The 27,447-nt window shown below is 39.5% G+C and overlaps 2 protein-coding genes across 3 annotated transcripts in view; one reads left to right on the top strand and one right to left on the bottom strand.

The window, feature by feature from the left end:
- TXNDC16 (thioredoxin domain containing 16) overlaps window positions 1-3,282 on the bottom strand; it is a 51,384-nt gene extending 48,102 nt beyond the window's left edge. For both annotated transcript variants that reach the window (XM_087922439.1, XM_026698731.2), the window contains exon 1: window positions 3,151-3,282. The gene's annotated coding sequence lies outside the window, so the exon portion shown is untranslated. The remainder of the gene's footprint in view (window positions 1-3,150) is intronic.
- A 940-nt stretch (window positions 3,283-4,222) lies between these two features.
- GPR137C (G protein-coupled receptor 137C) lies at window positions 4,223-26,956 on the top strand. The gene is made up of 7 exons (XM_026698733.2): window positions 4,223-4,905; window positions 12,485-12,528; window positions 13,117-13,345; window positions 17,208-17,357; window positions 18,808-18,933; window positions 21,196-21,305; window positions 22,881-26,956. Exons 1-7 carry the CDS (start codon window positions 4,543-4,545, stop codon window positions 23,050-23,052), a joined length of 1,194 nt encoding a protein of 397 aa, XP_026554518.1. The 5' UTR covers window positions 4,223-4,542; the 3' UTR covers window positions 23,053-26,956.
- The last annotated feature ends 491 nt before the right edge of the window (window positions 26,957-27,447 follow it).

Here is a 27,447-nt window from a genome sequence, read left to right on the forward strand (position 1 = left end):
TGCATCCTAACCACTACACCACCACGGCTCAATGCTGATGCTGTTCAAGTGGTGCTCCAGATGTTTTGGAATTGTACCCAAGGCACCTATTAGTGTTGGTACTATTGTTGCATTCTTTTGCTACAGTTGTTCAACTTCTATTTGCAGATCTTTGTATTTTGTGATTTTCTCCAGTTTTCCTTCATCCTACTATCTCCAGGCATTGCAACATTCGCTATCCAGATGTTTTTTGTCTTTCTTATCAATAATTGTTATGTCTGGGTGTTATGTGACAGGTGCTTGTCAGTTTGAATTATAACGTCCCAGAGCACTTTAGCTTCTTCATTTTCTATTACTTTGTCTATTTTATGGTCTCACCAGTTCTTGCTCGCAGGCAAGTGGTATTTCTTGCAGATCTTCCAGTGCGCCATTTTTACTTTGTCATGCTGTTGTATGTAGTCAGCCTTTACAATCTTTATGCAGTAGCTAAGTAGATGCTCCGCTGCTTCTGCAACTTCTTTACAGTGGTAGAATTTGTTTTCTGTTGGTCTTCTCAATTCTGGCTTTGCATTTGTTCTTAAGATTTGTTCTTGTGCAGCTCAAATTAGCCCCGTCTGTTTTTTCAACTTTCCTGCCATTGCCAGATATAGTTCTTATGTGCTTCACCTGTGTGTGTGTGTCTGGCCATGTAATACCTTCTCTTACCATATCTCTTTTCTGTTCTTTATTTAGTCTTGTAGGGTTTACTCAGCCTTCAGCTGTACTAGCTTCAGTACATCTTCTTCGCTGTCCTTCAAATATTCTTTCAATGCCCTTTTTTCTTATTTAATTATACTTTGTATCCATGCTCCTTTGTAAGTAGAGTCTCTTTGAGCATTGCTGCAATTACCTCATTTAATTGAGGGCTCCCTGTATTAAATTATTTCCAGTAATAAATCTTTGAGGGTAAATGGACAATCTGAAATTTCATGAGGGGTTGACAAACAAAAGGGTTGGGGAATCCCTACTCTAACCATTACACCATGCTTCCTTTCTAATCAAACCTCTCATGTTATAAATATCCTTTTACAAGGCCTCTGGGGCCATGCAACTGACTGGCACTGTATCATCCACCGACTTCTTTCCAAACAAGATAGGGAACAGATCAAAACTGATTATTTGTGATGCTGCCAGTAACACAGTATTGCACAGACTTCAGGATGTTTGCATGCACACCTACACTTGCTCTCTTACCTCACAAATAAATGTGGCTAAAATGGGAGTAGGGCATTTGAAAGTTGCATTTGTCCGAAATGTGATAGGGTTTCCTGCTTGAAAAGGGGGTTGGACTAGAAGACCTTCAAGATCCCTTTCAACTCTGTTATTCTCTTTGGGCTACTTGAAGGACAACTCATTGACTCAGGAGGAATATTCACCATTGCAGAGTCGGTAGATATTCATTTTGGATGCTTTGGGCATCAAATTAGTAGCTATGTGGATGTACCTACCCTAATTTTCTGTGAAAAGCCAGCCATTATATAAAAGAAACTAACAGATAGGTTTCCTTTCCTCTATTATTCTAAATAAGTGGGAAAACACACAAAGCATGGCGGATTTTTGTAGTCCTGAGTTATACTTTGAAGTTTAATCAACTGTCGGGGGGGGGAGAGATAAATTGGATGGCATTAGCAGGCATCCTAGGAGTTGAGGGTCTGTGTAGGTGGGTGTGATGGAGAGGCAATCATTTTGTGAAGAGCCCTTGACGTGCCCTTGAGGTAGTCCCTAAAGATACTTAAGACATTCAATCTCAAAACTTACAACCTTTGAGTCTGTGAACATCTACGAGGCTTTTTTGTTACCCTGACAATTAGGAAAAAAATCTAATTTATATTCACACCCCCGAATATCACATCACTTATCTCCTATGGTAGTACATATGCTTATGAATTTGGCCATAATAATAGTCTCCATAGCAGTCTCTTCCCTCTGGAATAAAGTTTCCCCCAAGATCTGAATGGCTCACTGTTGTTTAGAGAAGCCATGAAGACTTGGTTCTCGACCCAAAACTTTGGCCAAGACATGGTGAGACACCTTGCTACACTCCGTTTAGGCTGTCACATTTGCCATTTTTATCTTTATCTTTGATCGACGTTACAAGTAATCCTTGACTTACAGCCACATTTGGGGGTAAGAAAATTCATTGTTAAGCAGGCAAGTGTGATAAGTGAGGCATCCTATCATTGCACCTGATTTTACAAGCTTTTTTGCCACAGTCATTTTGCAAGATATGCACAGGATCCCAATTTGGAACCTTCCCAGTCAGCTTCCCCATTGACTTTGCTCGTTGGAAGCCAGTGGGAAAGTCGCAAATGGCGATCGCCTGACCTCAGGATTTTGCAACTATCATAAATAGATACCATTCTCAAGCGCCAAGATCACCTTCACACGACTGCAGAGATCCTGCAATTATGTAAGCACAAGGACCAGTCATAAGTCACTTTTTTCAGCACTGTCATAATTTTGGACAGATGCTAAACCAACGGTCATAAATCAAGGACTAATTAATGATCAAAAGTTCTAATTTCTTATGATTGTTATATATTAAACTTTAATATAAAGTTATTGATATACATAAAAGTGAAATACCACTCATGCATCATCACAAAATCTCCAGAACTGTAAAGCCTACAAACTTGAAATTTGGCACATATGTTCCTCTTGACTTCTAGATGCTCACTAAGAAAGGATTTTTCAAAATGACCATCGGAGCATTAATATTTCATATATTATTATTATTAACATGCTCTGATGCTCAGGAGTTCCATTCCACCTCCCCACCTGAAAAGAAATCTGTTCCAAATGCAAAACACAAGCAGAGGAGAGGAGTTTCAATTTTAGGTTCACAGCACCAAACAGCTTTAGTACAGAACAGTTGAGCTAAGCCATGCCCAGGCTCCTTGCTGTCTTCTTGCTCACACAGCAAATACTCTTTCAGTTTCCAAACAGCTCTCTCAAACACTGACAGGACGCTAGCCAAATGAATACCAATGGATGTTGGTAGGCAGAGGCAGAATTCCGCCCCCATTATTTTCCTCCCCAAAAACTAAGCCCAACCACATAGCATGGGTATATCAGTAGATATTACTGATCAGAGTTATGACAACAAAACAACCATCAAAAGAAGTAACTCACCTGACATTTCACTCTGTGCATCTGGAATGCAATCAAAGCTGTCTGCCACCACTCAATGTTTGTTCCTGGGGAATTTCCCCACCGCCAAACTCCCCAGATTCAATTGTGGTTTTTGAGAACTCTTATTTCCACCGCCGCAGGATCCAGATTAGTGGTGTGTGTGTCAACCTGGACTTCAGATTCCGGTCAATTTTCTTCTAGACTAGAGGGTTGTGACTTTCTGAAGTGATACAGGGGCGCTCCAGCGACTCAGTCACTTTAAAACAAGACTGTCAAGCCATTTCTTAAATACTGATGTTTTATGAGTGGAAAACCACTTGATGGAACATTATCAAGCAAAGCAAGCAAACAGCAAAAGAGGGTTTGGTGGAAAATACATGTTAGGTACTCAACTCTTTCCAGTGAGCCGCACTAGTTTTAATGGCCAAGATGCAATTAAAGGAAATCACAGCCGTCTAACAAAGCAGGGGGAGAGAGCATCGTTCTGACGAATGCATTTCGGAGATTGGGGCACGGGGGCGGGTAGAACTGCTGCAACTGCATTCAAGAAAGGAGGCGGTCAGTTCGCAGGAATCTCGCTGCGCTGGACAGAGACGAAGGAATCGAAGGGAAAACAGCGATCGCATCTGCAAAGCGCTCCAAGCAACAACGCCGCAGCCCACCCCCTCCAAGGAGAAGCGGGGAACGCAGTTAGGAAAACCGCTAAGTCTTACAAAATCGTCTCCAGCCGAGCGTTTACTCAGGCGTAGTAGTAGGCCTCTCGCAACACCGACCCAGCAGCCAAATGCAAAGCAAAGCGAAAGCGAAAGGAGCGGGCATTAAAAGAAGCGAACCGGGATTGTTTTCTTTTGGGGGAGGCAGAGCGCCGCACGGGCGGGCGCAACAACCCACCTCAAAAAAAAAAAGCAAGCCTGATTAGAAAATCCGGCGGAGCAAAAAAAAAGGGGGAAGGCGAGGGGGAGGAGCGAGAAAGAGGCGGAGCCTTCTCTGCTGAATGACTCGGAGGCGCAGCCAACGGGCTCGGCGGTTGGACGCCCGGCGGGCGGAGCCGGGCGCTGACCAATGGGAAACGGCGCGTGGCCCGGAGCGAACGCCTCAAATCCTCTGGGCTCTCAGCTGATTGTTTCTCGGGAGCAAGAGTTGGTTCGGCAAAAGGGAGCCGGCGCTGCAGAGAGGCGGGCGGGCGAGCGAGCGAGCGAGCGAGCGGAGGAGGACAAAGGGAGGGCGGCGGGGCTCTTCCCCCTCTTCTCCGGGCGACTTGCATGGCGCTCTGATTTGTCCTGCCAGAACGAAGCGGGACGGCATTCTCCCCCCGCGCCCCTGAAATTGCACTTTAATCTCTCTCCCTCTCTCTCTTTTTTTGCACACTCGCTCCTCCCTCCCCCCCTTGTTATGGTGGGGCCGGGAGCGATGGGACTCGCCGGGTCCGATCCTCTTGCTCCCCTCTTCCCCGCTCTGGAGTTGGGGCTGAGCGTCCTGTACACGCTGCTCTACGCCGGCCTCTTCCTCTTCACTTACCTGCAGCTTTGGCTGCTGTTCTACTACCGGGAGAAGCGGCTGAGTTACCGCACCGTGTGCCTCTTCCTTTGCCTGCTCTGGGCAGCGCTGCGCACCGTCCTCTTCTCTTTCTACCTGCAGACGTCCACCCGAGCCGTGGAGCTCCGGCTCCAGCCTTTCCCACACTGGTTGCTCTTCTGCTTCCCGGTCTGCCTGCTCTTCGCCACCAATTGCCTCCTCAACCTCTACTTCGCCGAGGTAAGTACTAAGTGGTCAAGCTCAGCTTGGCCGGCGCCGGCTCGCTCTCTTTTTTCTTTTTTTTAAAAAAACTATTTGCAACGGGGTTGCCGTAAAAAAGAGAGGCGGCAAGCCGGGCACGCCTCCCCTTCTCCTGCGTGCTGCTTTTTCTCCACCGTTTGCCTCATGTTTACCACATTCTGGTGCATCTGCAAAAAAAAAAAAAAAAAGCCTTTCGATGGTTTACTCGCCCTCCCACCGCCTACTACTGTCTCTCAACGAACAAACAAGCTTCGGGGAGCCCCCCTTCCCCTCCCCGGTCGAGCCGCCAGCAAAACCGCGCTCCAAGGCAAAGCCCTCCCCCGGGGTGGCATACAGTATCTGAACCGGCGGAATTGCGGTGTAACCAATGTTGCCCTTAAAGTGCACACACACACACACACCCATTTTTTTAAAAAAAATTAAGAATCCTCCTTGGTTCTGGATGCAGCACAGTTAATGCGGCGACTTCTTTGGAAAGCGTAGATGAGTATTTCTTTAAGAGTGAAGCGAATAAGCAACAGCCTAGGTTGCTCAGCTGGGATAGGGACGGCTGACAGCCATTACGTCATTGCTTTGGGCTTTCTTCTCCACCTCCTATTGTTGCTGCTTTCTTAAAATATTATTTTAAAAAAAGACTTGGCTCTTTCTCCCCAACCCTTCTTTTCCTTTTTTTTCCCCTGCAGAAGACAGCATCTTGCAGCATGGTAGTTTGGGTTTTTTTTTTTTAAACCTGACTGGGTCACATCTGAAATGTTGATATAATCTTTGTGTGGCTTGCTGGATACATTTCCAAACCTACACACACACACACACACACACATGCACACTCCTCTTGAGGCTTGCTGATCAGCTGTTTTCAAATCTTTAGTGTCATCTTTGCTTTTTAGCTTCCTGTGAACTCCTCATCTATTGAAACAAAGCCAATAGCCAAATCCTTACAGCTGCAGAAAAGATTTGGGTGGCCTTATAGGGTCCTACATTGCAATCTTATACCTAAACAGCAAAGAATTTTTTGGCATTTGAGAAAGATAATATTTGTGCCATAATACAATCTACTCTCTTAGCTGCATCTTCCCTTATAAGGTGGATGGTTTACTTTCAAGCAAAGTACCTGAAATTACAGCTTGTTTTGTTTCAATTCTGCATGCCTGGTCAGTGATCTAAATAAACTTTTTCTACCAAGGGCATGTATCATCTCTATGTTGCACTTCCTCCAGTTATTGGGAAATTGTTACTTCTCGGACAAACCTGCAGACTATCCTTTCCCTCGCACTGCAAAACTGTACTGTCACTTAGGAGGCGGTCTCGACAATGACTTCATTCTCTGAGAAACTCAGGGGTGTTCACATGATGAGCACAAGAGAGCTGCTGTTCTTGCCATGAAAATGAAAATGTTTGTTTTGTGAGCAAGCCTTAACATTTTGGGGAGGACAGGGAGCTCAAACTGGCTGACATCGCACATGTGGGTGGAATTGGAATGGAGAAGGGTTGTTGTTTTTAAACTGGGTATTTGAAGGCTTGGTGCTGCTGTTTTGCACTAAGAAACACGGGAAAACTGTGAACTCCACAGTCAATATTCACCGAGCATGATAAAAGTCACAAAAGTCACAAAAAGGGAAAGGAGCCATCTAAGGTGATACCTATGTGAAAGGAGGCAAATAGCTTCTTAAATCTGGAGCACCTCTACTGTATTGGCCCATTTTTAAAATAATCCATTGCAATGAACAGACAAAATATTTGAATAGTATAACCAGCTATAATATGGAGTCAGATCTCTGGTGTTGGTTGATTACTAAAAAAAAAAACACCAATAATGCAATACAGTTTGTTCCTCTTTCCTTCAAGGGAGGCAAGCCATGTCCTTTTCTTTTAGAGAAAAAAAAATGGAAACCTAAAGTTATTTGTTCCTTATTAACAAATAGGGGAACTTGGAAAAAATTGAGTTTATCTAAGTTACTTCATCTTCTAGAATCTAGAACAACCTTTTGTCTATTGTACTAGCAACGAATGATGCAATTTGTGGTTTATCTGTTATGCAGGATACTAGATTGGAGAATGCTGGGGAATGACTGCACTTTAAATAGAGACTGTATCCAGCTTGTTAAAGTTTAAGAGTGTGAGCAAGTATTATGAAGAGACAGTAACAACCCATGATAATGTTTGATAAATCCCCATGTAATATGAATCCCAAGAATGTTGGGTAGAATGGGAGCTAACTAAATCAGTGAAATAGCTGCTGAGCAATAATTTAGGATAAATGAATGACATCACCTCCAGACAAGATAGGCAGCATCTCAGTTGAATAAATAAACATTCTTAATTTTGTCAATGCTGAAGAAAATGATTCCGATTTGCAAGATCTTTTGTAATCCAGAAGAATAGGGACTAAGATCAAGTCCTCGAGCAAAATTTGTCATTGTGGATTTTATACCCATCTCCTTGAGCATATATTTTTGCCTATAAAAGTAAATTCACTCTTGAATTATGACTGATTGACAATTCTAACCACAAATTCTAAAGCCTATTAAAGGAAATACCTATTATGACATAGCCAAATAATATCGCAATTTGCAGGATATGGAAGATTGGGTGATATTAATCCACTGCCAACCTGGTTGGCCACAAATCAAGTTCAACAGAATCGAGACGGCTTTATTTCAGTGCCCTCTGAACCATTTACATTTGACCCCCAATTCAAGCAATGCTGCCATTCAATCCCAATAACAGGCTCACAAAACGAACAACTTTACCCCTGGTAAGTTTCTTTCGTGCAAATAAAGTGTAGTTGGGAACTGTGCATGAAGATGCAGGAGTTTAAAAATATTAATTTTACAGATAAGAGATACCAAGCTCAAAAATGTCTCAGGTAGAAAAGGCAGTGCCTTTGCTGGAGAATTAAATAAAACTTACCACTTGAACTAAACATATATATTTAAATAGAATATCACAGATGGGAAGAAAGAGTGGTGCAGAAAGCTTTGCTGAGTTCAGATACCTTCTCTCTCTTGTGCCACCTTTTCTAAAATACATGTGCTGTATATTATACATCTCTGAGATATAAAATACTGTATATGATCTCTTACGTGTGTATGGCAGAAAATGTTTTTAAATGCAAAGGAAAGGAGTGTTTTAGAAAAAGGTTGGGTTCACACATCATGCTAAGCTATGACGTCTTGTTTTCATTTATTTTCTTTAGCCAGGCAGCCCCGGTGACAATGTGCAGACCCTGTAACAGAGTAAAGGAGAGTCCTAATATAAATGGGGAAAAGAAGGGGAAAGTTTTCTATATATTCAAGCAGAGATGTCAGTTTTTGAAATATTTTGAATTAAAAAAAACATTGCTGTGTAGAGAAGTATGATTCCAAATACTTTATTCACTGTCCAGAGTCTGTATAAATATCTGGGCTATGTTACTTGTTCTGTGTGTGTGTGTGTGGTGGGGCAAAATTAGCTTATTAGATAAGGTTTGAATAGAGTATTCAAAGAAACTAGATTTTCTGATGTGTAGGAAAAATTATTTTTGTGGGAATGTTGGGAACATGGGCAATCAAGCCTCATACAACTTTGAAACTACCTAACGTGCCTGAAGTGGGACATTTTCTAACCCATAACCTTAAAGATAAGAGTGCCTGGCCATTGAAGGTATTGTTAGGACTAGGTTCAACAAACACAGAGAAAACATGGAACCCCACTCCCCAAATCAATATTTTGCTCTCCCGGCTAGAACTCTGGATTACCCACAAGATGAATGTCTTCTTGGTAATAGAGGCAGCGTTGGCCCTTTCTTTTGTACAAATGATCAAAGCTATAATTTCTTTTTCTTAGGAAACAATATTGACCAAAAATGTAATCAGTGTTTGCAGTCCTTCTACTTGGCCTAGAAAGTTAGTTTAGCCTGCTTAATTAATTAATTAAATCATTCATTTGTATACAAACTATGGTACATGTGAACGTTCAGAATTCTATGCAGGTTTTCAGTCGCTTAGTAAATCTCTCTTTGCAATTAAGAACAGTAGATAGATGGGATGTCGGTTCCCATCCATGTGCTGAGCCCAGAACTAGTCACATTTTGAGGGAACCATCTGAAGTGGGGAGACTTCACTAGGTTAGAAATATGATTTAAACCTTATATGTGGAAGAGATTATCAAGTAGGGCCTTTTTTTTTTACAAAGCTTACTCTCACACTGTGTGGAGGGTAGAATGAACTGAGAACTTCCCAAATAAGACTTGACATTTTTTGAACCTGCACTGGTCCTTGAATTCAGAATGTCAATCAAAGAATCAGCTTGAGTGCTACTAGTAACAATTTATGGAAAGTAGGACCTGCCAACAGGAAAACCAAGATAAGAAGGAAACCTTCATATTGATAAACTGAAGTTGGCCAGGTGGCATTTCCTTGCAGAGTGAAATTTGGCTTGTATCTCTGCTTCTCTGCCACCTTTCTTGCCTTCTCTCAGCCCACACATTAACAAATTGCTGCTGTGTCTGACAAAGAGTCAGAGTGGAATCCTAACTCTCACATATGTTTAACTTGAAGTAACCTTAATGTAAACACAATAGCAAGGAAGCAGTATTTGCAATATCTTCAGAACCTTTTTTTTTTTAAAAAAAGTTGAATCTTCTGTACAATAGGTAATTACATACCACCCGTTTAGTAAAGTAAAAAGGGATTTCTTGTCTGTCAGTTTATAATCATATAAAATTGAAGCCCCACTATTATCTGGGTGTGGTGGGTGTTATATCTTTATCAAGTAAAGAGATTTGCTTCTCTTTATTTAACAAACTATGGCTAATGGGGAAAGGATATGTGATTCCCACCAGTAAGTAGATTTCGCTGAGTTCCTTTTCCAGTAATTAAAACATTAAGGGAGATATTGGGGAGTTCATTGTTTCCTCTTGCAAGTATGCATATGTTTAAGTTATATATGTTTCCTCTTAAAAGTATATCTAGAAGACAACCAACACAAGAATAGATGGAGCAAGTTAATGTGGCACCATTGGAAAATCTAAAAGAAAAGGTTTAAGGCGGATCATTATGGAGATAACCTATTAGATCACTAAGAGTTGCTTCCAACTTGACAGCACATAATCAGTCTCTCAATGTATACATTCTACTCAACTGTGTTTACCACAATTAAATAAAAGTTTGCATTGTCTTCCTTCCAACTGCTCCGAAAGACTGATTTTACCGCAATCTGGCCAAGACTTTATATACTCTTCAATTAAACGGATAGCTGTATCCAAATCTATGCGTTGTGAGCAAATTCTGATTTTAAGCCACTTTTCTTCCCACCAAAGTACCATAGCTAGTTTTTTATTTGAGGTTTGGGGTCATCCTGTTTTCCATCTTTTGCCAGATCTTTCCTAATATGGCTCCTGAGGCTAAAATGTTGAAACCAGGGATCAGAAACAGTTGTGCCAAATCCCTTCTGCATTTTATAGAATGGAACCAAATAATAATGATGAAGAAGAAGAAGAAGAAGGAAGTAGTAGTAGTAGTATATGGGAGGATCATCTGGTTTACAATAGAAATTCATGATATTTATCTGCTACCAAAGGATTGTTCTGAAAGTAGTTCCAAAATATGGGAAGCATTGCACCAAAGCTAGAATTCAGGTATGGTAGTTAAGCAAATGTTGCAGGTAGTCCTCGAGTTACAACGGTAACTCAGCCTAGCCATTACAGTTATAAATCATAATGGTCATAAAATAGGTCATTGCATGACCGACCCAATTTGACAATCTTTTTTTGTGGTGGTTGTTAATCAAACCATTTTTCGCTATGGCATGTTGTTGCCCAAAACCAGAAGTGCAAAACCATCATAAAACATGGTCACATGACTGTGGATGCTGCAAATGAACATGAATGCATACAAGTTGCCGAGTGCCTGAAGTGTAGTCATGTAATGGGGGGGAATGTCTATTGGAACTTTGGATCCAAGTTGTAAGTTCCTTTGTCAGGTCTGTCATACCTAAGTGACCAGTCTACCTGTATGAAAAAATATCAACGCAGAACTGGAATTCTCTCAAATTGTCTTGACTTCTGAGAATCTCAACATGGAGCGTAATAGAATAAAAGCCAGGCATTCTATTTCAGTTACAATTTTTCACCCCAAATGTTCACATTGAAATCACGGTTTTCAACAATGTGGTGCTCCAGATGACTTAATGAAGCAGCCCTGCCAGTTGCATGCAAAGCAATACATTCTTACTTATTGATCTACAGTAGTTTTAATTGGGATCCTTCTTATTGTTGATCCCTTTGAAAGGTTGCATATACCAGAAAGCATTGCTTAAAATAAAGTCATACAGAAAAGGCATTTTAAGATCTTAATTTAGAAACCAGAAACTGCTTGTTATGAATTGGTCAGCAAAAATTTTCTGTGAACATTTAATAAATAGATAATATTTATATTATACAAAGAAGTGGGGGTCAAATTATTCTCCAAAGCACCAGAGGTCAGGACAAGAAATGATGGAAACTAATCAAGGAAAGAAACAACCTGGAATTAAGGAGAAACTTCCTAACGGGACAATTCACCAGTGGAAATCGTGGGCACTTCATCACTGGAATTTTTTAAGAAGAGACTGAACAGTCACTTATCTAAAATGATATAGTTTCTCCTGCTTGAGGAGGGTGCTGGACTAGAAGACCTTCAAAGTCCCTTCCAGCTCATTCTATTCTAAAGGATTCTAATGTAAAAGGAGTGGTTTTTTTATTTTTTGTTTTGACTCCTTTAATTGCAAGTGTATGTTATAGTCAGTTGCAAACATCTAGATTTGGAGATGGTTCACCGAATGGAATCCCACTTCCACAGGGCTGGCTTGTAGATATGGCCTTCAATTTTAGGAATGGATAAAGAATCGTGTATATTCTCCATGTTTTTAGACTATGCTTTTATATTGGAGTTTATGATTATAGACCAGAATAGAGCAGCACTGTTACTCAAACCTATTCATGTGTGCTTATAGCTAACTCTACTTGATTCTGTGTACATCACTCAACTTGATACGATTGTACTTTTTATAGATAATGTATAAATGTATGTATACACACATGTCAATATTTTACATTGTGCCTTATTTTAAAAAATCTTTAAAGCCTGTCCTGCCTGATTTGAATAATGGGGTCCCTTAGAGTATTTTGGTTCTTCTGTACCAGTATCATTTCTGGCTACTTGTTCTTAATATGCTTATCATATTATACTCTGCTGAGAATTGAACAGAATAAGTTGAATAAATAAATGTTCTATTTATGCATTTTGACATTTTTGAAAACTGCCATAGAAACATCATTTAGATATAGTATACAAATGTTCTGGATAGATAAATAAATGAACCATAATGAGGTCAAACATTTGGGAGAGCTCTGAATTCCCTCTAATAGCTAATTGGCTGCAAACCATGGCATCTTTTCTATTCTCCCTCCTTTTTATGCTTCCAATAGAAAAAAATCTGTATTTGTGCTTGCATATTATTAAAGTGTTTTGGGTCCGCTGTGACTCTTGAACCTGTGCAATATATAATTTTTTTCTTAAAGCATTTTCTTTTTTTAAAGGTTATTTTCAAAGTCAAGTGCGCAGCTGAGTTCAACAAATACAAGTAAGTTTCACCTTAATCTGTAGATACTGTAGCCAATTAATCAACGTATTTTAAAGATGCCCTTAGTGAATTGAAGAGCCCAGTGTTCTGGAGCAGACGCTGTATCACCATCTGTCTCTTAATTTGCATTCTTGCACCAAGCCAGATGTTGAAGGTTTGACGGTTCAAATTAATGCATAACAAAGTATAACTTTTCCATGGAACCTAGTAATCTTAACTGCTTTATAGCATTCTACGATAGCTCAAAAGTTGCTTGTATAAAATAGGATTTTTTAAAAAAATCTGATTATATCACTTTGACAACACAGCTTTCAGAGCAAATACGCTGTGAGTTTACTTCTAATAGCAGGACAGGGCTATGAAGCAGATTAAGCAGATGGTGTCCACCTGCAGATTGTTGTGGGTACACATTGGGAATGGGAATGGTCTTACACCATAAAAATGTGTATCAAACATGTTTATTGTTCATATAAGGGCTGCATTATTCAGATACGATCATTAATCCAAAAGAAGAAAGCAAAGATTAAGAGAATGGATCAGAAAGAAAGCTGTGCTGGACACCAATTGTGCTTTTTCTTTTCTTTCCAGGACTTTCTTGTACATGGGGTCTGGATTTATCAGCCTCCTCTTCATCTTTGTGAACCTAACATGTGCATTATTGGCACAAGATAATGTTCCAGAGGATCAGTTAAGCTGGACGGTTTTTGCCCGGGCCTTGATCAATGATAGTCTCTTCATTCTTTCGGCCATTTTGTTAGCTTGCTGCATGTGCAAACTTTCCAAAGTGTCTTCAGCCAATGTTTACCTCGAGTCCAAGGTAAGGAAGCAGCAGCAGATATTTCTCTATTATAACCTGTCAGGTTCTGAATATGGAGATGATCCGTATTTCAGACACGGAATAAAATTGTTTTCAGGGGACATGTACAAAGATGTTATATTCCACTTTAAAGATTGGAGATGTGGGCCACTTTTTAAAAAAATTCTTTTAAAAACCCTACTAGCCTAAAAGATTAGTAACAGCTGGGTTAAAGTATATCTGCAGCTTTCAATGGAAGATCAAATATCAAATTACTCTTTTTCCTATTGCTTTTAAAAACATCTGACAATTCTGTGCTCACTTTATGCCTTGGAGGCAGATTTTTGTTTAATGATTAGGTAAGGAAGTTCCTAGAAAGTGGGAAGGGATTAAAGTTAATAGGCTTTTTAAAAAAAATAATAATTGTGAAATAGTGTTTGAAGAATGCTTACCCCAATGGAGCAAAGCCAACTCAATGGAATGAGTTGGAATGGAATGGAATGGAAGGGTTGTGTCTCTGTATGTGTGTCCATGCAGGGCTTTTATTGCATGCTTGCAGCATCCATCTTGATGTTTTTGACCCTGGGGACACTGCTGGAATGGGTGGGACTGTTCCAATGCAGTTTAAGGGGGACTTAAGCTACCTCGTGCTCACTTAGTGATAAAAAGAGAAAAAGACAGTCTAGCAAGAAGCAAAATGAAGCTTTCTAAGAAAATATGCCCCTGGTTACAAAACTATTATATTTACTTTTCTGCAGTTACTTAGTTTTGCCTTCTTTAGCTTTCAACTATTGTTGGTGCAACATTCTTGTTCCTTGCTACTTGTTGTCTTTTCACACTACTGTTTCTTATCTTGGTCACTTTAAGATGAATGAACTTCAACTCTCAGAATTTCCCAGCCAGCTATGCTGGCTAGGGAATTCTGGGAATTGAGGTCCACACATCTTAAAGTGACCAAGGTTGAGAAACTTGGCTTTACACAGTTTCTCTCTAGGAGAGTTTATGCTCAGCCAAAAAAGACCATATTTGCTAGCCTTATAGAAATTTGCTGACAAATATTCTTTTGTTTCAACCAAATATTTATCAATACCACCCAAGATAGAAGCGCCATAATTTTGGGTATGGTATTGGAACTTTATACATGTCATGGTCATTCCAGTTGCTGTTTTCTGTATTCTTTTGATAGGATTCCCTATTTGTGGGAAGTGAATTGTCAAAGTCTGTAGAGATTCTCAGTCATCCAGGTCATGGTTGTCCCAAAGATGCTTTTTCAGGAGGCAACTGGACTTTCTTGTTTTTTCTTTGAAGACGTTTCGCTTCTCATCCAAGAAGCTTCTTCAGCTCTTGACAAGATCCTTCCATTCCCCACTATCCTGTCACAGCTGAAGAAGCTTCTTGGATGAGAAGTGAAACATCTTCAAATAAAAAACAAGAAAATCCAGTTGCCTCCTGAAAAAGCACTTTTGAATTGTCAAAGATATTTTCACTGTAACCTGCAAGCAATCCATATAACAACTGCAAATTCTGCTTGTTTGGAAATAACTGTTTCATTTGCATAAATACAAAGTGGCAAACAATGCTGATGCAGGTCTTTTTACAATCAGAAGCCATCAGCGAAGTATGAATTAATGCTGCTAAGCAGGAAAGTGTTTTGAAAAGAAGCGTTGTCCTGCTTCTTAGCATCTTCACATTATGGATTAAGAGCCTGGTTCTTGGTAAACCAATGATTAGCGTCTGGAATTATTCAGTCTTCTGCTGAAGTCTAATGAGCAATAGCAGTTTATTCTAGTTAAGAGGGTCATTCCAGATTGGATCAGTGATAGTAGAATATTCAATTTCATTGTACACATGTTATGCATTGACAATAAATGTTTAATTTGATTTGATTGTTTTACCAGCATCATGTCAGAAAGTGAATTCCTGCAGCTAGAATCAAACATGAAGTGGACTCGGGAGTCAAACCTCTCTCGATGAAGTGCATTCTAACTATTGAACAACTGTAGATTTGCCTGTATCCCCTGCAAATAATTTTGAAAAAGTAAAGGCCTCTCTTATTGACCTTACTGCCCAGAAATATTCGTACTGAGCTTGGCAGTTGTAGCCATGTAAAACCTTTAAACTAGTTCTGCAGAAAACTGATAATCAAATCTTCAGAACGGAAATGTCATGCTTCTGGTATCATGCATCAATTAACAATCCAGTTTTGCGTTAGTGCAAGCCTCTGGATGCTCATGAAGGGTGACCCTGCATAGAATTCGTTGCATTAGTCAAATTGAGATGTATGCAGTTCCAAGGCCAAACATCTTGGAAATACCTACAGTTGGCATGCTGGATATGATTATGCAAATGCTGTCTTGGCCACCGTTACCATCTGAAAATCCAGAAAGAACTTTAGGTTAGGCAGCACTCCTAAATTTCAAAATGCTGTTGCAGAGGAGATACACTAGTTAGTTTCCGAAACTTCGTAGCAAGTGTATTGAAAATATAGCCAGCTTTACATTTTTTTCTTTGGAGGAAAAGGAAGAATGGTAACTCCTGTATTTACATTTTGCCGCTTACCCTGTAAAGACATAGATTTTTCCATTTGCCTGTTCCAAGCATCCAGTTCCACAGAAGAGAATTACTGCAAACTTTTCAGTGATATTGGTCCACTTTATTCTTTAATGAACAGAATGATTTTATAGCCTTATCCTCACCTCATTGCAGTGATTCCCATTTTGCAGTTAAGAAATGGTTTGGAGGAACTTAGGCCAAGGGAGAGGATAATGACCAAAACAGGGCTGCGAACATGAATCCCGGTGCCTTGTACTACAACAGTAGCTAATATTTTCTTTTTAGTCATTATTTTCACCCTTGAAATCTTCATGGTTTTTTTATAAAAAAAAATTCTGTATCTGGTATTGTGCTCCCACCTGCAAAATAATTTGCCTATTGCATAGCATCATAGCCACGTAATTTGCTTTCAGACTTGAGTTCTGATTGTAGAAAAAGCATGTCACTGATACAGAATCATTGAAATGATTGTTGAAAATATGGCATGGTTTAGGAGAAATCTTCTTTCAAAGGTATGACTGCATATGTTTTAACTACTGCAAGAGCAAAATGTACAGGGGTGTCTGAATCAGTGTGACTCTTAGATTCATCAAAAGCTTAGTTGGAAATGAGGATCCCAGTTAAATCAGGGGCCTCACAGAAGAGAAGACTTTGGTGGAAGGCTGGAAACATCTCATTTGTGTCATGAGGAGCAACGAAGTAGAATGCTCAAAATTTTGAAGGGAAGAACATTTGAAGAAGAGAGAGATGCTAGAATTAGAAAAATAGCGTCCATTGAACATGGATGTAATTTATTACTATTATGTATTAGTTATCCTCTAGAAGCTTAGGGCGATACACATGGGCTTTTTACTTATTTTATCTCATGAGCATTCTCTGGGTGGTGACTGCCCAAATCTCTGAGTAAGCTCCATAGTTGAATGTGGTCTTACACCTTAACCATTATATTACTTCTTTTAAGTGTTAAAATATAGGACAAGAAGATTATCTAATTATTCTAATACATGTGGTATTCCTCCTATTCCTTGTTTCTTATTCAGGATAGTTACAATGGTTTCTTTTGTATTGGATTACTCATCAATTGACTAGTCTGTCTTTCCTTTTACTAACAAATACATGTCTGGGTCCTTAAAGCTAATGAAGGATGAAGTATTTTTTATATCATATCTGGCTCCATGTAGCTGTATAGGGTTAGATCTGTCATGCAGGGTTTATTTTACTTAAATACTCAAGGCTTTCTTTAGATAATGTTTACTTAACAGAACCTCTTAAAGATCTTTTTGTTAACTTACCATATTTAATACCTCTTTATGTATTTTTTTTTAACTAGGGCACATCTCTCTGCCAGGCTCTCCTTGTGGGTTCCGTTGTCATCCTCTTACACTCTTCAAGAGCCTTTTATAATTTGGTGGCGGTAGTGATCACTCCAGATCATGCACCTAGTCCATTCAACTATGGTTGGGATAACCTTTCAGATAAGGTAATCAAGCTTTTCACACTTCTATAGAAATAGAGAAAGAAAGATCACATCTGAGTTGGAACACTAATGTTGTCCACCCTTTTCCTTCAATGTGCCTCCAATGAATAGTAATTGGGAGAAGGCACCGTGGTGGGAGACAGTTAAGAAAAGCACTAATGAGATCTATATATGTTAGAAAGCAACTTGAGATGAGCTAATGAAGCTGCCTTATCCAGAACCGGCTCATTCATCCAAAAGGATTAGGCTCAAAGATCCATCTCATCGTTGGCATCCTTTTTTTGAACTGTTACCATCTGACAGACAGTACAGGATAATAAAAACAAGGACAAATTGGCTGAAAAACAGCTTCTATCCCAGGGCAGTAGCTCTTTTGAATTCTACTGTATAGTACAATATTAATGCAATATCAGGGGTTTCAATTCAATGCATAGAACATGAAGGATGTGTGTTTGTGTTTATTTTCATAGTCATAATGTACACTGAAGATGGTATTTAATTTTGTTGTTCGAGGTGCAATGACAATAAAGTAAACTAAACTAAACTGTCAAAGGCTACATGTCAAAATTGATACAGTATGTGATGTGCATCAGTGGTAGGATTCAATTTTTTTTACTACCGGTTCTGTGGGCATGGCAGGGGAAGGATACTGTAAAATCTCCAGTCAGAGGTGTTATTTTGTGGTTCTCTGAACTATTCAAAATTTCCGCTACCGGTTCTCCAGAACTGGTCGGAACCTGCTGAATACCACCTCTGATGTGCATGTGTCTATCTGTTCACACAAGTACGTATGAGTACATGTATATGATAAAAGACAGTTTGCATTTGAGTAACAGCTGCAAGGAAAATATCCTGCTTTGGAGCTTTTTGATGGTGATTTGATTAACCAACTTTAGGTATAGTCCAGGACTGCTGCTATTATTCTGTGGCAAGGTTCACACATGAGACTAAGCCATAGCATTTGATTTTCCACAATACTAAGGCATGAGTTATGGTTTATAAACCACAGTGGCTTGGATTCACATATCACATCAGTCCAAAAACAACCAACCATGTTATGGCTAACAAGATGATATGAAAGATCCCTAAGTGTTCTTTCCTGGTTTCTGTTTTTTCCAAGAGATAGCTATCCTTTGTTGTCTTGCCCATTAGCTCAGATTTTCCTTTTAACATGCCAAAAATTAAAATAGAGGCCTTCTAATGCCAAACTTTGCCAGTGGATTATGAGGCTATTTCTAGAATGGAAGAAAGGGGGCTCAATTGAATGATCCTGTAATGAAGAAAGAAAGATGGAGCCAATTTAATCATAAATGTCTTGGGATTTAGGATTAGATCCAGTCCTTTAAACCCAGCCTGAAACTCAACTGGAAACCAAAATACAAGACTTGTCTGTAAAACTCAAAACTCTTTTGTTGTTTTTCTCTGAATGTGTGTCTATGTCCTGTTCCTACAGCTTCAAGGAAAAGAAGTTAATGGTGAGGAGTACGTAGTCTTCGGTGTGGTGCTTTTTCTCTGGGAGTTTGTGCCAACCATATTTGTGGTACTCTTCTTCCGAGCACAGAGGTTGGCCCAGAATTTGGTATGGATTGGGATCAATCGTTACTCTTTTTCTATTTCTTCAAAATAAGGAAATGCTCAACATTGTGAAGGGAAAATATGCAAAGGGACTTAGAACACAATGAAAATGTTTATTGGGGGACAAAAGAGGACACTCCAAGTTGAAACTTGAATAGAAGACTGCTTTGTATCAAACTCTGTCCAAGGATATTGCTCCTTAGCCCTTGGCAGGGATGGGGACTGTGCCAATTTTCTGGCATTGTAGGGTTGATTTGTCACAGAGTTGGAATGTTACGCACAGGGGGATTATGATGTGATATTGGAAAAAAAAATATCACGTAGGGAACCTTGTACTCTGTCATTAAAACAAAAAAGAATTAGGACTATTGCATCCCACAAAGTGCTGAGAGAAAATTTGTGAACCTTTAGGATTTAATCTCACTTGTTATCTGTGAGATCTGAGTTTCATGTAGGTAAAAAAAGATGAAAAGATTTTGATAAATAACACCCAAAACAATGTACTATACCATGCCTTTTTAAAATCCAACTTTCCCTGCCTTTGTTGGAAAACTGTATGAAGCCCTAAAATAATCATCAATCTTAAGGGTTGAGTCAGAGGTTTCAATCAGGAGTAAACTTGAAGGTTTATTTCAATAGCATGCTAGCAAAAGAGCCTTATACCAATTGTGAAGTATAATGATGAAGGTATCATGTTTAGGATTCTTTTGCAGCTTCGGGATCCAAGCAGATTGGAATCATTTAATCTTACCAGCAAATTCTATTTACCAGCAAATTCTACAGAGCTGATTTGGTATAGAAGTTAAAGGCAGTGAGCTAGAAAGTGAAGGCTGGGACTTCTAATTCTGCCTTAAGCATGAAGCCAGCTGGATGACTGGTGTCAGTATCTCTGTTTCTCTCTCAACCCTAGAAAGAAGGTACTATCAAACTATTACTGAAAAAGTGTTGCAAAGAAAACTGCATAGATTTGTTTATGGAATCTTCAAGAGTTGGAGATGATTTGAAGGCAGACTCACAAACACAAATTCTGTAGGGGAATGTCAAGAGATCTATTCCTAAGAAAATGTAAGTTATTCAGCCAAGACAGTAATTCTGAACACAAAAGTATGTCTGCAACAGAGTAGCCAAGGTAGAAGTTTTACAGCCAATGCTCAATTCAAAACAATCATTATTTTGAATTAGTTCTGCAAAGATGACCTGGGACAAATAATTTTAAAGACATGTATGGGACTGATCAACAAACAAGAAAAATATTTGGCTGATGTCATTGCTGTTAAGGAAGTACCACCAATTGCTGTATCTCATGTTCACACACTTTTTCCAACCGTCAGTAAACATTGACCCGGAGAATTCAGTAAGGACAACAGAAAGCGTACTGTTTTGTATGTTGCTGATTCAGAAATTCTCTTCATAAATTAAGCTTTTGTCTTATTGCTGGTCACAGTTCTACAACATTCTGAGTACTTCTGAGGGTTCACAGACTTTTCTGTCTTTACTGTATAAAAATGTTTCTCAATGTATAGGCTGGCTGCGGAATTCTGAGAGTTGAAAAGCTACATTTTAAATTTGCTGAGATTGAAAAATGCTGCTGTATAGCAGCTTTTGTTTAAAACTTTTGACAAACTTTTGGCAAATTGGAGGGCATCTTTCAAAAATGCACAGGATCAGGAAAAAAAAGCAGTATGTTAAGACACGGCAATTTTTTATTGATTTGAATTGCATTAATTTAGTGCATTTCAGACAATTGCTATTTATTTAATAAATTCCTCCTCCTCTTACATTCATTAGAATGCATGATTCCACTGTAGCTTTTGCATGCAGGCCCCTGGAGAACGCAGTCTGCAAAAGGGGATGGCAACTATTTTAGTTACTTGATCTGAAGACTGTAATTGAATTTTGTCCATTACTTAGCAGTGGCATGTGCTGTGCTGTGTTTTGCCTGCCTGGCTTGCACAAGATTGTTTCATATGCAAGTAGTTGTTTTCAACAGCTTCCTTTCACTTTGCCTACCCTCTCTTATTATAAAGACTCTGTAAGTACTACAGAGGAGCAGACAGCTCCTTCATTTATCAGACTGGAATAGTTTATTACAAATGCTGTAACAATTACATTTTTAAGAAATAACATGCAGTATATCTGCATATCTTGATTTTGGAAAAGGCAAAGAACTGGCATATTTTTCCTTATAGATCTCTAAGGCAAATGTTTTCTTTTGTTCTTAATTCTCCCCCCCCCCCAACCCCCAATGTCCCTCTTAACCTGAAAGGCACCTGCTGGAATGATCAACAGTCACAGTTACAGTTCACGAGCCTATTTCTTTGACAATCCAAGAAGATATGACAGTGATGATGATCTCCCAAGGCTTGGTGGAGGAAGGTAACTTGATTTCGCTAAGAGGAGGGAAATATAGCTGAGAGTAAAGTTTCGCAGATTTGATGCTTGTGGAACATCTATTTCAGCTGAAGATTCATTAGTTGGAGCCTGAGGTAGCAATAGCAATAGCACTTAGATTTACATACGCTTTCACAGTGCTTTGCAGCCTTTTCTAAGCAGTTTATAAAGTCCATCATATTGCCCCTAACAATCTGGGTCCTCATTGACCTTGGAAGGATGGAAAGCTAAGTCAACCTTGAGCCAATGAAAATTGAATGGCTGGCAGATGAGCAGAATTAGTCTGCAATACTGCATTCTAACCACTGCACCACCACGTTTCATGTAGAAGTAGTACACTTGGGATGTTAAGATTCTGAAATGCATTGTGACCATTGGAACCAAATGGCTTATTTCACTCCCTGCCATTATTCTTATTTCAGCAGTATGATGGGGTACAGCTTTGCTGCTATGATCGCATAATTGGTTAAAATAAAGTTTAGTTTTGTGCAAATCAAGAGATCTAGTGATCTGTATATTTGCAACTATTCTCATGCAGATTTGTGGCAGTTATTTGTTTTACAGGCAGCAGTCCATTAAAAAGTTCAAACTCCAGGTTTAATAGATCACTTTTGGACATCATGATACGGTATTCCATATGCTTACACTGCCACTGTTCTTAGACTACGCCCTATTGTAATCTCTGCATAAAGGTTCTGTAAGTTCTGCACAGATAGTAAAAAAAAATCCATTCTAAGAGAATAAAAATGTAGTTTAAAAACAATGAGAAAGGCTCTCAACCAGTGGTGGGATTCAAATTTTTTTACTACTGATTCTGTGGGCATGGCTTGTTGGGTGTGGCAGGGGAAGGATACTATAAAATCTCCAGTCAGAGGTGGTATTTGCCAGTTCTCCGAACAACTCAAAATTTCCGCTACCAGTTATCCAGAACTGGTCAGAACCTGCTGAATACCATCTCTGCTCTCAACTCAATCAACATCTCATTTCTTCCGGGGATCAACCAGATGTCTTCTGGAAACTCAAAAGCAACACATGAAAGCTCTATAACTTCAAACCTGGGAGAAATGACTGTCTGCCCATTCACAAAGGAGAAGTCATAAAGCTCTTACAATATGCCTCTCCTTGTACAATGAGGTTTTTTGTTTCTGCATACCTCTTTCATTGTTGGACAACATCATGTTGAAGCTGTTGAATGCATCTTGCACTTCCTTAATGAGGAGTATAAATTGCCTGCTTTTTTCAGTGCTCCTTCAGGAACAACAGCTCCTCTTGGCCTTCTATATACAGTAGACGGCATCCCACAATTAGATACCTTTGCAGAAAAAAAATATGTTCCTTAATTGCAGCTTTCCCTTCCTAAAATTGGCAGATAGCCATCAATTGGTAAACATCCTCCCCAAATAACCATGCTGTTTGTGGGAATTTGGAGAAGTGAAGTCTACATTTGGAGAATGCTTAGTTTGGGGAAGGTTGTGTATTGCTGATTTTTTTGATGATGCTGTTTTCTAATATGATATTTCTATGTCTTACTCTCCCAAATTTCCATTTTGTATTTTTCAGCTTGGCTACTCCTCAGAATTCTGGGTGGTACGGCTCTCTGACAGGGAGCGACAGCTGCATCATGATTCCACCTTTGGTTGCACCTTCAATGGATGTCGCTCCACTGCTGTTCAGTCATGAAAGCTTGGAATCCAGAAGTCATCACAGTTCACATCCAAAACCACCAAACTAATGATAGAGTAGCTTTGGGGGAAGGGTTTCTGTGAGGTGTGAAGAACCCTTTAGGACCAGTCTTTTCCTTACAAGCTGGTTAGAGCAAAAGAAATCCTAAAATCCTAGGATTGAAAGGACATTGCCCTGAAGGTGTTGTTTGAATCTCAGGCCTGGAGGAATTCCCAGTGACCTCCAGGTTTCCCCTAATGCATATAGTATTTTCCATTGATCTTCTAATATGGGAATGGAACAATATTGGCTCATAGCTCTGCACTTTGGACTGGAGACACCAATTGTTGCTATGTGGTACTGGAAATAACAGAAGCCAAAGGAGAGCATATTCTGAAAGCATTCTATTTTATTGGCCAACAGACCATGACTATTGTCCAGATGGATATTTGCACTTTGAATCAACCATTTCCAAGGGATAGTTCTCTTCCCTCCCAAACTTTCTTCTCCAATGGCATGAAATGTCTGTTCCAGACAACACTTTTAAATTGCACATCTCTGGTTGGGAATCTTGTTCTGTCTTCCTATGATGACAAACAACTCTACATATTTAACAGTGGAAAACTTTTGAAAGTGGGGTGGGATGAAGAATCTCTTTTGCTTTTAAATTGGAGAGCATTTTACAAGTATGGCACAAGTGCCAGTCTCACAAGGCTAACATAGCTGGCGTTTACGTTTTGCTATCAATCATTACTGAGATTGCTAAAGCAAGCCCCACTGTTGCATGTGTTGTTACATTCCTTGCAGCCTCCTTGTGTTGTTTTGGCCTATTTCTCGCATTACAGTAATACTTCATTTTAAATAACTAATTTATTTTATACTGGAAAAGCAGCTTCAGAGTGGGTTATAGAAAGAGTGGACCTTTGAGAATTGCAGGCTTGTTTGGGGGTGATGCATAGCCAACTGGCACAGATGTCCTTCACTGCTTTCACTGGCAACTGCTTTGATGTTCCACAATGGAATGAAAGCAAGACTGATTTCTTTGCAACCACAGAGATGTAAATTGCTCCTAGATTGCTTAACCACCACTCAAAAGCATCATTCTCTAATACTGAGAAACAACTGTTTGGAATGTGAAGCAAAGTCAATTTTTTTTCTTCCACCTACCAAGGAAACAGTACTAGACAATGAGATCACCAAGAGATGAGGCAAGCAGGGGAAGACAAGGGCAACTGTAGCCATGGATGCATCTCCTGAAAGATTTGCAGTTAGATCCACTTCAGGAGAAAGTGTTAATTATATCTACCTCCACTCAGAAGTGTGCGATTCCTATTTATACTTCAGGCAGCAGAAGCTTCTAGAAGTATTTTTTAGATTTGCCGTTCTCAACTTGATGACCTTTAGATGAATAGCATCAACTTCCAGTATCATCTTGATGCTTGGGAATTATGGGAGACATAGCTCCTAATGCACCTGGAAGATTTAAGGATGAAGAAGCTTGGGAGAATGTGGAAAACTGAAGTACCTCCATTTTTTAACTGGAATTAGGATTACTGTATATCTTCTACTAGTGTTAATGGCCATAATTTCACAAATGGCATCTGACAAATGTATTGTCTTGTAGCTCTGGGATTAATCTTTTCCTTACAACCAATACATACATAGTTACAGCAAAAGAAATCTGAAAGTCTTAGAATTGAAAGGACCTTTTCCTGAAGGTGTTCATGAAATGAATCCCAGCCTGGTAGAACTATTGGTTACATCCAGCTTTCTTAAATACATTTTTGGTGAATCTGCATACAGTGGGGCCAAATGCATTTTATTCCCTTTTATTGTGAAAAGAGTACGTGTGCCTATGTTGAGTAGAACTGTTGGATCCCACACGCTCCTAGTTGAAAATAAACTTAAAACATATTACAGCAGGGATAAATGAACCTATTGCCTTCAGGAAGTGAATTAACAACCCCTAGCATCTCCAGCTGATATAGCCCACAAAGATTACAAGGAGTTATGACTTATTATCCTTAAATGAAAGTGTGAGCCAGTTTGGTCTGGTGGTAAGGCATCTGGTTAGAAACTAGGAGACAATTCCAGTCCCATCTTAGGCACAAACCAGCTGGGTGACTTTGGGCCAGTCCCTCCCTCTCAGACATAGGAAGGAGGCAGCCGCAATCCATTTCTGAAAACCTTTCCAAAAATGCAGGGTCTTGTACAGGGAGTGTATGTATGGGAGTCAAGACTGACTTGAAGATATTCCCCCAAAAAATCTGGGAAATAATTTCTGGGACTAGGCATTTCACTTCAATAAGGATTTTAAAACTGAATTGAAGTCACCAAGTGGGGGGGATGATTCCAAACAAAACTAGGTGGTTTTTGTTTCTAATCATTTCAACTTCTGTTACTTCTAACATGTACTACAACTCACTCCTTGGCCAAAGAGTAGCTATGGGATAGACTGAAACCTTTTAAAGTTCTTGAATTTTCATAGCTGCTTTCTAATCCATACTAATTCTCTGTAAAGATGGCTGCACTGGCAAGCCTGTCAGTTCTTCATCTTCCTCACTACAATACACATAAACAGGAAGCATAAACTGTGGTGGAGATCCTCTGTGTAATTAGATGGATTTCCTGATGTGGAATAGGATTGTGATTGGGAGCACTATCCATCTGGAGCAAAGACTTGATTATCAAACCAGAACTGTGTTTCTCAACCTTGACCACTTTAAGAGGTGTGGGCTTCAACTCCTAGAAATCCCTCCAATGGCTGGCTAGGGACTTCTGGGAGTTGAGGTACACACATCTTAAAAGTGACCAAGACTGAGTAACTCAACTACAGCAAGAAGAGAGTTGGTGTATTTAAAACATCCACCCCCACTATGGTGTCTGTAAGTAGATCGACACTGCAGCTGCCAGGGGTCATACTCGAGGAAATCTAAGAGTTGAGAGTCTCCATACATTTGGAAGAGGCCAGGTTGGGGAAAACTGGCATAAATTGTAAGATATGGCTGCAAAACTGTTGGGAGGAATTTGAGGTGCTTCATTTTTCAAATCTCAAGCTGTTTCACAGCTGTTCCATCTCAACTGCAATGCAAGTAGATTGCTGTTCTGCAGTTAACAGCTGCAGAGCCCTTTTAATTCCTCTTGAGATAGGCTGGACCACTGAGTTGACTTCCCTGGATGTGCTAGGTATAGCTTCAGGGATTAATCACATGCACACAGCAGTAGGCATTTCATAGGTGTGGGGAGAACTATTTGCTGCACAATGTTCAAAATTTGGGGTAGGGAAAAAGGTAATTTTTCAGCATTAATATGTGAAACTTAAGTTATTTCAAACATTCCTTGAGCATATTCCTATACAGCTCTGCTCTTAAGACACCTCTCCTTCCCGTCCCTGCTTAATTGGTCTTTGACTTGTAGCAAAAATTTAGCTAAGACTTGAATTTGTCTGCCCTTTTTTTTTTTCAACAAGCCACCAAAGACTAGTTGAGCTACTCCTTTCTCTGCCCCAAATATCTTGACTTTCTCCTTTATCAGTTGTATAATGCACTTGGAGCACTTTAAGTTTGTTTCTTGGGAGGGAGAGCTATTGCATGAAGGCCAGGGGATTCTTTGTCTTTGCACTGAATTGCATTGAATGAAGATGGCTGTTCCTTCCAGTCATAAGCTCAGTTTCTTTTATTAAAGCTTTTGAGTCGGTTTTATTCACATGGCTGTTGAAATTCTGGCTGCATTGAAGGGGGCCAGTTTTGTGTTTTATTTATATCTGTTACTACTTTTTATATATAATCAAATTAAGCCTTTATCAAGAATGGGGTATTTTAGGTATGTTTCATTTTGACACTATTTGCCTGTTTTCTCTCCAATCACCGGAGAGGCTAAAAGAGGCAACCCTGGCTCTACCGTGTTCATTTCCTTCTCTTGAATTGTAATGTTACATTTCAAAATAAAGAGGCTTGTTTTTAATCTTGTGAAAAGATGCATTTTGACTTTTTCAGTTAGTTTTGTCATCTTCTTCCTTGAATCTTCTTCCAATTGCCAGAATATTACTTGTCTAGTCTGCTGCCAGAAAAATAAGCTTGCGGGAGGTGGGGAGGGGGAACTTGGATAAGGTCTCAAAGGAGTTTTTCCAAAGGCAACTGGACCATTTTTTTCCTTGAGTAAGAAGAAAACATTTCACTTTTTATCTAAAAAGCTTCATTAGTCATGATGGTTAGGGGGATGGAAGGATAGGCACTGACAGTTGAGACTGGATGAATGCAGGAGAATAAGTATAAATGCCTATAGACTTCAAAAAGGCTACAAGTGTGGCAAAAGATGGAACCTTATAACTCCAACGGTTTGAACAACTTGTACGTATCTCCTAATAGAAACCAGAATGTTCTCCAGTAAAATGTTATCCAGTAAAATAGGAAGTCAATCACTTACTTCTATTTTAAAACATAAATGTATATCTTCAAGCAAACAG

Source organism: Pseudonaja textilis, chromosome 1, assembly GCF_049901715.1.
Source record: "Pseudonaja textilis isolate UNSWEBS1 chromosome 1, rPseTex1.2, whole genome shotgun sequence".
Classification (NCBI taxonomy): domain Eukaryota; kingdom Metazoa; phylum Chordata; class Lepidosauria; order Squamata; family Elapidae; genus Pseudonaja; species Pseudonaja textilis.

What these genes read in the sequence shown, in the direction of transcription:
- GPR137C (XM_026698733.2), top strand. Translation starts at nt 4,543, where the DNA reads ATGGTGGGGCCGGGAGCGATGGGACTCGCCGGGTCCGATCCTCTTGCT. An exon ending in TCAACCTCTACTTCGCCGAG is followed by an intron (nt 4,906 to 12,484) that starts GTAAGTACTAAG and finishes CTTTTTTTAAAG; the next exon opens with GTTATTTTCAAAGTCAAGTG. An exon ending in GCTGAGTTCAACAAATACAA is followed by an intron (nt 12,529 to 13,116) that starts GTAAGTTTCACC and finishes TTTTCTTTCCAG; the next exon opens with GACTTTCTTGTACATGGGGT.